General features: G+C 37.5%; 1 protein-coding gene across 3 annotated transcripts; it reads right to left on the reverse strand.

Annotated features, from left to right (window-relative positions):
• Positions 1–579: 579 nt before the first annotated feature.
• Positions 580–10,398, reverse strand: LOC113697129 (zinc protease PQQL-like). 3 transcript variants are annotated; one of them, XM_027216599.2, is made up of 21 exons: positions 10,029–10,398; positions 8,639–8,885; positions 8,409–8,534; positions 7,646–7,783; positions 7,405–7,539; positions 6,978–7,235; positions 6,775–6,912; positions 6,574–6,643; positions 6,273–6,486; positions 5,984–6,089; positions 4,993–5,226; positions 3,737–3,901; positions 3,509–3,658; positions 3,336–3,427; positions 3,059–3,140; positions 2,869–2,952; positions 2,675–2,791; positions 2,485–2,595; positions 2,298–2,378; positions 1,472–1,666; positions 580–1,140 (listed from the first exon to the last, which is right to left on the reverse strand). In XM_027216599.2, the coding sequence occupies exons 1-21, from the start codon at positions 10,250–10,252 to the stop codon at positions 1,063–1,065; spliced, it is 3,045 nt and encodes a 1,014-aa protein (XP_027072400.1). In that variant the 5' UTR covers positions 10,253–10,398; the 3' UTR covers positions 580–1,062. The 3 variants fall into 3 exon arrangements, with proteins under 3 accessions (XP_027072400.1, XP_027072401.1, XP_071911073.1); XM_027216600.2 differs by having other exon boundaries at positions 8,639–8,880; positions 10,029–10,172; XM_072054972.1 differs by lacking the exon at positions 580–1,140 and adding an exon at positions 1,771–1,833 and having other exon boundaries at positions 1,525–1,666.
• Between the last annotated feature and the right edge of the window lie 143 nt (positions 10,399–10,541).

Genomic DNA, 10,541 nt, shown 5'->3' on the forward strand with positions numbered 1-10,541 from the left:
CTCTATCCTAATATAAGGGAGAGACCCAACTGAACCTACTGGAAGCCAATAAAGACTGAACCATCATCAAACCAGATGGATGCACTACGCATCAATCTAGCCTTAAGGACTTCGTGAAAGGCAAGGATTGAACTCTTGATTTCCCACCTCATCAAGCCTTAAGGACTTGGTGCTGGCCACCAATCCAAAGGCTGACGGTTAATTTTAGGATTGAGATTGTCAACACCCGCAAATTCTGGGAATGCAAGTCTGATTCATTAATTGGGAGTCTGGGACGTCTGTCTTGTGGCAGTTTGCAAATTCTTTTTCCAACTTCTTTTCTTTACTCTTTTTGCCTTGATGATAAATAGATTCCTGAGCTGCAAACAGTGATTCGACTGGGGATGAAGAAAGAGAATTCTTGGGAGTTCTTACTCCACAATGTAGCGTAGTAGGAAACTGAGGGCGGGCCTCTAATATTCGATGAAGCAGAAATAGTGAGTGCTCAAGCAATTTTATTCCTGTAAGAATCGTCATTCGCATTACAGTGATGATGATGATGAAGTCTCTCTCGCTCGCACAATCTGTGAGCACGCCAACTTTCCATGTTAAATCTGTTCAAAACCCCATCAATAACAGTGAAGCATTGTACACATTCGAATTCATAGAATATCCAAAATAGTACATTAACTAACATCCCTGATCTTTACGGACCAGGCAATCTCTATGATACATTGCACACAGCTGCTATCCTACCTTGTATTCTGATCAGGCCTAATAATGTTGACGGTGCACTCACTTCCCAGGTTTATTGATCACCTCCACGTGTCTCATAAATGTTGTCTACTAATATTCTCGTATATCAACTTATATATGCAGTATAAACTGAAAGTCCAAGCTTCAATCATCTCCAAAAGAATTTGAAGTGCTCCTCCACCTGAAGGCTAGTCCAATTCTTCAAGGATTATTTCTTGTTTGTTGAATGTGCCATCCACCTTATGTGAACAAGCATGCCGACTCATAGTCCACTATAAGTCTGACGACGACATTGTAATCTGGTTGGGAAGAGGAGAACAACTTTCGCTATGATCTCAGTGTACTTCGTGAGTACCTCCATAAACTTAGACCCAAAACTGCCAAGCCAGCAATGCCAGCCAAAAACTGCACCAATAATTGAGTACTAAAGTTAAAAAGTAGCTTCCTGGAGATAATAGGAAGATGCCAAGGTTAATCAATTAGTTAAATGGTAGTTCTGTTGAAGAAGGCAACCAAACATAAAATGATAGTAGGTGCTCCTGAAAACTCTGATTACAAGTACCTACTCAAAAAACAGTTAATAAGATGCAGTTCTCAAATTTAGAGCAAGCACCTTCAAGTAGTATAAAGGATAAAATTATATATAACAAGAACGTTGAAGCTGCAGACAGCATGTGTGCAGAATATTTCATGTGAACAAAAAGTCGACCACCAGGAATTAGATACAGTGACTGACCTTTGCATCCCTACCATAGTGTTTTCTGCCAGATCTGATAAATGACTTTAACCTTTTCCAACGAGATGCCTGAGGCATTAGAATTACAACCGTGTATTGCTTGATGCAAGGAAAAGGTAAAATTCTCTGCAGAGCTAGCTGTGCTGTTGATGGTCTCAATGAGTTTCTTACTTTGGAACGTCCCTCATCTTGAACCTACACAGAGAATCATACTTAAAAAGCATTTTTCTAACAAATTCTACACACGGTTCACAGATAACAATTTTGGAGAGCAGTACAATTAGAAAATCATATAGAACCTTGACTGGCACATGATTTGTGATTGGTAACTTTTACAGTTTGCTTAAAGCAGATGAACTCCCCTGAAACGAAAGTGTAATGACTGCTACCCTCAGTTTAATACTGTAACGTGTCAAGTTGTTCAGAAGAAAAATGCACTCCAGTAGCAAAAAACCTATAGCAAACTTTCTAGACAGGGTTAATTCTTTTTCTTTTGCTTTATTAATCGTTTCAGAAAAATGAACTCAAGATGTGGACTTACAAAGAAAACATAAACAGGATAATTTCAATTCTTCAAGCAGTCAATACACATAATCTGGATATAATGCTTCAAATCCCAAAATCATAAGAAAATATTTGCATCACTCGAAAAAGAAAGGTTTTAATCCTTCTAGCCCTTATTGCTTGTACTCGATAATGTCAGTATGGCAATAAGTTTCAAAGATACTTTTCCAACAAAGTCCTTGCTCATGCCAATGACATAGCACAAGCAAAACATGAAAACCACTGATATTGAAATTCGCCATATCAGCATAAAGACACCAACCTGAAAAGAAGCACCAACATCACCACAATATATCCTTGACTGGTAGCTACGCAAAATCCTATCCAGCCAGTAGAAATTCTCCTGATGAAGCAGAAAATTGGTGAGTTTGTCAAAGTTCAAAAATATAAGGAATTTTGCAGTTCCTTTCTAACCATTATTAGCAAAAAATATAATTGATAAATTTGACCTGCAATCCATTTTCATGAGCCCTTTGTTCAATTTCAAGAATGCTTAAGACATCATCATCTGAAGGGCCTTCATCTTGAAGACGAAGTATCTCAGCCAAAGCAAGATCCACCTGGGCAAAATAGGGCAAAATAGAATTTTTGCTTAATCACGAAAAACTACCCAAATTTGTAAGGGAAGAAACCAATTACCAATGCAGATGAGATGTCTGGATCACAAGAGAAATTGATACTAATGTCCCCACGAACATTACCAACTCTTGAGGGTTTATTGCCACCAAGGAAGACAGAAACGCCGACAGAGTAAATCTGATATACAATATAACATGATTGAGGCCATAGACAAGACACTTTGCAGATAATAAAGCAAAGAAGAGCTATGAAACCTGTCCATGCTTAAAGCGGAGGACTTGTAATATCTTGGTTTCCAGAAGCTTGCTCAGAAAGCCAACGAGGTGGGCATCTTCCATCTGACATTTCAAGGGGAGAAGAATTCAATTTGGAAATCACCAGAAAAAACAGAATCTCTGGGCAACTGGAACAACCAAGTCCATTACAAACGAAGAATGTACTTACCATATTTTCATTCTTTAGCTCAACAGGAAAGCATAGCTGGACCAAACACTGTGCTTCAACCATAGGGCTGTGAACAGCTTCTCTACAACCAAATGCAACATTTACATTAGCTTTTGGCTTTTGAGAGAACATGTCCATCTTATTCATGTGTAAAGATAAAGCTATTACACAGTCATGTATCCAATGACACTAGATGGACGAGGTTCCTATGCAAAAAAAAGAAAAGTAAAACATTCTATTCTTTTACTATGCGCAAACAGTATACAACTACAGATACCTAATTATGGTTGAAGGGAAAGTGAATGGCAAGCCTTTGAGTTCGTCGCGGTGGAAACTTAAAATGTGCTCAAGAGGCCTAGGTATCCCTCCCTGCATGATGAAATGTATACCTTTAATAGAGATGCTTGGTTTTCCTAACTCAAATATCCTTCAGAAAGGGAAGTGACTTACCAAATACAGCAATATCAGTGGCAATGCGATAGCAGGCTCAATATTCCCAACAATCACCACAGTAAAAGTAGATGGATCCTTGAAGCAATTGTTAAAAAATTGACATGCTTTAAATGGATCAACTTTTCGAAGGTCACTGATTCTTATTGGCTGCAGGAAAATGTTCAACTTATAAGTTGGATAAATGGGACAAACTGCTAAAAGATCCAAAATTACTTCATCACTCACTCTGAAGAAATAAGAGTTCCCATAATTGAGTTCCCTGACACGATTTGCAAATGCAGTATAAGGGTCTCTTTCTTGAGCACGCACTGCTTCTTCTGCCATTTGCATCACAATATTAACATCTTCTTCTCCTGGTTCCAGGTTTGTTGTAAAAAGTTGATATACAAGCTGGAAAGAATGTAAATGAAAAAGATTAAAACTGGACACAATATGATAAACATTAAATGGTGAAATATTTAGGATACAAGTGAAAGCAAATCCAAAATTTATTAGTCCTACACCCAAAAAATTGAATTAAATACAAAGGGGCACAGAGAAGCTATTCATTCAACAAAACAGGTATCGATGCTCATGAAATCTGGGTTAGAAACAAAGTTGCAGTCTCCAATGCATAAATCCGTCTACAATCATCTAATCTACTGCTTTTTCTACCCAGAACAAATAAAAAAACTAAAAAATGATGCTTGTTATTCCTCTCACAAAATCAACTATGGATTACGTTAAAGAAGTAAAGAATAAATCTGGAAAATTGAACAACAGAACTGATAGAGATAAGCAGCAGGAATCACCTAAGGTTTATAAGAGGTGTGGCAAGGATTTTTCCAATGCCCAAGCTTTGATTTGGCGTGCTTTTGAACACAAACAACCTATTTAGGAGTTGGTTTAAGTCTTAATGTGTCTATCTTCTCATTTGAGTTACCAGGGATATTTCAGTAATTTTGGCTCCTCACGGGAATTTTATGTTTATGTTAATTTACTGTTTGGTGATTACTTGTGGTAATTAGTATTTTATTTGTCAGTCTTGGGGTGAATAAGCAAGCTTTTACTATAATTCTATTCTAGTTAAGAATTTTAATTAGAGTAGGAGTCACGTCTAAGTGTACACAAGTCTCATTCGTTTCCACAAAGATAAGACAGATTTCCTTCATTAATAATATCCCTGCAGAATTTTGTCTTATAAAGTGATGCAGATGCCTAGAGGTTTCTAGAAGTGATTCCTAAAGTGTCCTAATCTGATATCCTCCTTGTTTGCGTGCTTTCTGTGATTTTCTTTAACTTTCTGTTCTATTAGAATTAGAGAATTTTGACACCTGCAATTTGCCTATAATCTTGTTATAGACTGCAAGTTTTAAAGCCATAACCTACCCTACAAAATCTGTTTGGCCTGCCAAGCTGTTATGCTGTGTCAAGAACTCTCTGACTATGCTTTTACGTGGTGTGCTGACCATGTAATAGATATTATAACAAACAAAACCAACCTGCAAGGCAGTTTCCAAGTCTGAAGGTGAACAATCACCAGAAAAGGTTCTCATATATGCACCAAGCTTTGTGCCAACGTCAGCTCTTTTCCCAGCAAGCATATCCATAAGCACTGAAGGTCTATAGCCAAAAACACCAATCTCTCCAGCAATTGTTGGACCCATTGAACATGAGAAGTAGTCACTTTCAGGAAGCTCAGATAAGCCCCCATAAGAGAAACCTGTGAATAAAACCTATTTAAACAAATAGTTAATTATGAAAACATGCTCATGGCAATTTGAAATCTTGTCAGGAGTAACTATCTAACAGAAATCTTTTTCATAAGAAATAACTCAGATTCTTCTTCAGAAGAGTCCAAGTAATTTAAACATCAAGAGTTCTAACTATTTTCTTTTATTATAGCAGGAGAACCTTTGTCTAAGGCAAGCTCCAACCCTCCAGAATCAAGTTTCTTAACAGGAGCTATTATCAAGTAACAGTTACAAGGCTTTCCTTGGGTATATATTAGTCTCCAATTCCATTCCTTCTTTCTATGTCTTTGTTTTGGGCCAAGGAATGGAGCCAAAATATGAGACATATCACCTCTCTATATACATCTACACTCCTAGAGAATGAAGAAAGATACACCAGCTTTGAGAAGCTATCTATCCAGCTACAATAATTCCAATCATCAGCTTTAAGGTGCAAAATGATTTCCTAAACTCCTTCAAAGTGTTCCTCTCTTTACATGGATCCCAAAAATTATGCAATGGACTATTCATGTTTTCTTTAGCAGATGCTGCTATAATATGATCCTAGAATTCGCCAAATCTGAAAATCATAACATCAAAAGTTTCACTAATTCAACTCCAGACCGTGTCATTTAGAAAATAATAGCTGAACTTGACAAACTTGCCCCAAGACTTGAATCTTAACATGCATTATTCCTTGAGAATCTCGACAACAGAATGGAGTTTCAAATCAAACAAATTTCATCAGATTTAATAATACCTGGTCGTCAAAAAAGTCAGTGCATTTATAGCAAACTCGCATGCCATTTGATAAAACTAACTCAGTTGCTGCAATATTGGAATATTCAAGCTGCTGCATGATGGACCTGAAACAAAGTAAAATTGAATCAATAATTGTTAATAGATTTAGACAGCATGACCTTGTAAATAGCAACTGACAATATAAAAACTGGTTGATAAGGAGAAATATCACCAAAACCTAACAAGATAGATTACTAAAACAACGTACTCATCCATAGTATATTTGATAATCAGAAAGGTAAATGTACCCTGGATTTGGCTTTGTACTAACAATTTCTTCTGGAATGTATTCATCATCCCACGGAGAAATACCCCCTTCTTTCTCAAGGGAATTGATCTTCAGAACAACAGCTTTCAAATCATCCACTATGGCTGTTGCATGAGGCTCAATTATCTTTATGACACAGCTATGTGATGTCATAAAGTTCTCTGAATATCTGGATACATCAGATGCCGTAATATCTAGTCAAAGAAAAAGAAGGCTGAGCAATTAGTTTCAAGCTTGGGTTCTTGTTAGCTACCTAAAATGAAGCACTCAGAAATACTCACAGGGTAAAAGAGTTTTGTGAAGTTGAGCCTCATACTCAATTCCAACAACAGGTTCATTCCGAAGAAAATGCTGAAAGTAAAAGGTGAAGGCATGCGATTTAAAAGGATTGCTTCAAAACCATTGGGGTTTTCCTTTAATAAGAGAGTATAGGTAAGAAGCCAAGCAGAGAGAGAGAGGGAGAGAGATTAACCAACTACTACCTGCAAGTATTCATCTCGCAAGTTGGTTGATTGCATCTGATCTCGCTCCAGATATGCAGATTCAATCTCTGACATCAGCAAAGCACGAACAACAGTTATCTCACGTTCAGAGAACCCATGCATACGAACCCTAGCAACCTGAAATGGAAGGTATCACTGAAATGTATAATAAGTACTTAGATAAGATCACAAAAGAGGCATACCTCAGTGAGCATTGATTTCAGTGCCTCAATGGTCCCCTTCTCTTTACATGATGAAGTCATTATGTATGCCTTACAGGGATGAACAAGGACATCTGCAGCAGCTGAGCACGAAAAATATGGTGGATCCTTCTTACGAGATAATTTAAAAAATCTCTGGTTTAAAGCATGAAAAAACATGGACTCTGCCAGCAAATCTCGGTAATCCTTCACAGTTCTAAGCTCTTCAACAGCCATCTTGCAACTAATCATCACTGCTGACTGTTAACAAGCCAAATGGGGAAAAAAATCTATTAGTATGTATTATCTAACCAATTATTAAATAAAAAAAAAATTTACTAATGCATAGAGGATGTCTTTCACGTATAGTAGGAAGACAAGAAATTTATAAGTGCATCCTCAAATGGATAAAGGGCAGTGAAAAGCTGACCCCAGCTGCTTCAGATTCCACAAAGCATGAAAAGCGTGGCTCTTCATGACATGGAACAGGGAAGTATGGCATAACTGGAGGGACTGCAGCTGAAAACTTGTGTCCAAAATGAGCTTTTATCAAGTCAACAACACCCTGCAATGAAGAGAAAAAGAGAGGAGAAAATTACAATGCACAAAGGCTTAACTTCAAACAACTTCATGGTTATCTCTCAGAATCAAACAGCAGAAAATGTTCAAACCTGTGTATCAGGAAAATCTCCAACAGCAATCACGCACATGTTTTGCGGGTGGTACCATTTTCTGTAAAACTCCTTCACTGTTTCAGGTGAAACTGTACGTATTACCTTTTCCAATCCAATGGGTAAGCGCTCAGCATACTACAATCATATTAGAAGTGTTAATCTTCAAAATGAAACAACCAGTCAGCAGGAGAATAAAAAGTCATTGTTCAAACCCTGAACCCTGAACCCTGACCCCAAAAATAAACAAAACATGAAATATTTGGCCTTTGAGCTTCATGAACAAGTATGTATTCTTTCCTTTTTCTTTAGTGGCCTAAACTATTGCCACCCATTAATTAATTGAAATGAAACACGAGAGAATAGGCTAATCCAACTTAACGAAACCTGTTTCCAAGAAAAGATTCCTAAAGATTATTGAAAACATGAATCAATAACAAAATTAAAATATTAAAAGAAAAGGGAAAAGTAGTTTTTAATTTTCATCTTTGTCCATCCACTTTCTTATGTTTTTTGTTAGTCTTACTGCCCAAATTTGGATTTTGTACAACTGAAGAAGCATCAGGGGGGGAAATAAAAAAGAACTGCTAAATGTCAAGCATCAAATTAGCAATGGGAAAATTATTATTTTCATCCACTTAAGTAATTCTGTAGAGGCACCAGAACTTCATACAGCTCCATGTATCGAGTAGAGGACAATTTGTAAAAGCAAGAGGGAAGTAAGGTGGGCTGTACAAGAATTGGAGCAGGGTTGAAGAACAACCTTTGAACCTTCCATCATAAGAATCCAATGGGCATCCTGCATCCTTCCATTAGCATTTCTATTCCCCCTATACTCTTCCATGACAGCTCCTCTTTCTTTTTCCAGATCTTCCATTGACACGCGGACCTATGTAATAGAAGCAAAGAAAGTTGGAAATCGCAAGCAGAAAATTAAGGAAATACCCGTACACTTTCGACAATATTTTAGAACAGGAAAAATCTTGTTGGCACCTCCATACTGAATTCTGCCAAGACCGAAATAGCCTGAGACAGTAGTCCAGGCTTGTCAATGGGAACAAACAGCTCATAAACAGTCTCATCAGCTGATGTGACAGCATTTTGACAGGCACCAAATTCTGCCCCAATGCTTTCAAGAAATTTGATGATATCATGATTCGTGTAATTTGTAGTAGCACTGAAAGCAAGATGCTCAACAATATGAGCAACTCCACGCTCTTCCTCCTCTTCCAAAACTGAGCTGCCATGAATTAGAAACTCAGCTTGCTAACTATATCAGTCATTCCAATAATATGCACACCTTTCAAACGTCAACTAGTTCAATTAGCTTCACACATCGCCAGCACATCATAGCAGACATAAATTAAAGAAAAAAAACCAGGAAAAATGCACATGGGTACACATGCATATATTGCACCATCTTTATTTAAAACTTGTCCTCTCCTTACTGATTAGCTGGATGAAATACATAAGAGGTCATGCATTAGGCTTGCGCTTATGCATAATCCTTGTCCATGGATGTACAGACAACAAAGGATAGCATTTTGGCACATACAAGCACACAAGTACATATGGCTGTATAGACAAGAAATAATAGCATTTTGTCACATACATGTATTGCACCATCTTTCTTTCAAAAGAAATTCTTTACATAATATATATAGCTGTTTAAAACATATAAAAGGTCTCAACATAGGCTTGTGGTTATCTAGTTACTATTACATACGCACATTTCTCCCCTTTGCAAATTGTATTCTACTTACTACATGGATATATAAGCTACAGACGACAGCATTTTGACGCATGCATATATCACAAACTTACAAGTACACATATTCCACAATCTTGATTTTCCAAATCGCTCCAAAAATACTGCATATAGCTGTAGAAAGATAAAAAAGGTTTAGGCAAAGGCTTGTGGTTGTATACATATGCATTAAGCCATGAAAGGACATTATTTAGTTAAACTTGTAGGAATATACATACGGGCGTATATTTTAGTGTCAAAGATAGCATTTTGAACATACATGCACATATCCATGGTAACCCTTCCCTCATCACATACAGACATACATATTTACACACGTGTAAAAATTCAAGGGGAGAACGTAAAAACATATTGCTTTTACCCAAAAATAAAAATCCTCCCGTTTCCACATAATTATCAAAAACTGAAGTCTGCACACACACACACACCTATACAACCCACTATAAAGAACTCAGTGTGCACAATTCTACTATATTTAAAAAAGAAAAAACTCTATTCTCAGTTGCAATGCGTTAAAAATAAATACAGAAGAACCCAATTCATATTAATTGCACTGGAATTAACTGCAAACAAGAAATTGAAGAAATGGCAGCAGAGGGAAGAGAGAGAACAAACCCGGCCTTGACAGCGAGGGCAAGAGCAGCTCTCATCCTAGGCTTTGGATTGGATCGGACATAGTAAGTCAGGCCATTGTCTAGTCTGCCATAGTCTACTCCGAAGGGCTCTTCCGCTAAAACGGCGTCCATGTCGACCTCGACTAGTTTCAAGGACCGAAAGCCACTCTTCCGTTTCTTCATCAGGTCTGGTGAAGCTGCCTCTGCTGGCGGTAACAAATCCATCTTTACTGTTTCTAAAATCACAATTGTAGTATACCGTGCTACTTATTAGCTTTCTTCTATTCTGGGCAATTTTCAAGGGGTAAAATTATTATCGGTTTTTTTTTTTTTTTGGGAGAGGGGTTTGGTTTGGGCGAGGGGGCTGTGAGCAAGGACGGAATATCTTCTCAGTGTGGCGTTATCTACAGCAATACGCTGCGGGTTTCCTGTCTTATGATGAGAGCCGTTTTTGAGATTTCTTGTACTTTGCCCTTCGGTTTGATTAATCTTCTTGGAAGCAGGCAGGTTGGGA

This window comes from Coffea arabica, chromosome 6e (genome assembly GCF_036785885.1).
Source record: "Coffea arabica cultivar ET-39 chromosome 6e, Coffea Arabica ET-39 HiFi, whole genome shotgun sequence".
NCBI lineage: Eukaryota > Viridiplantae > Streptophyta > Magnoliopsida > Gentianales > Rubiaceae > Coffea > Coffea arabica.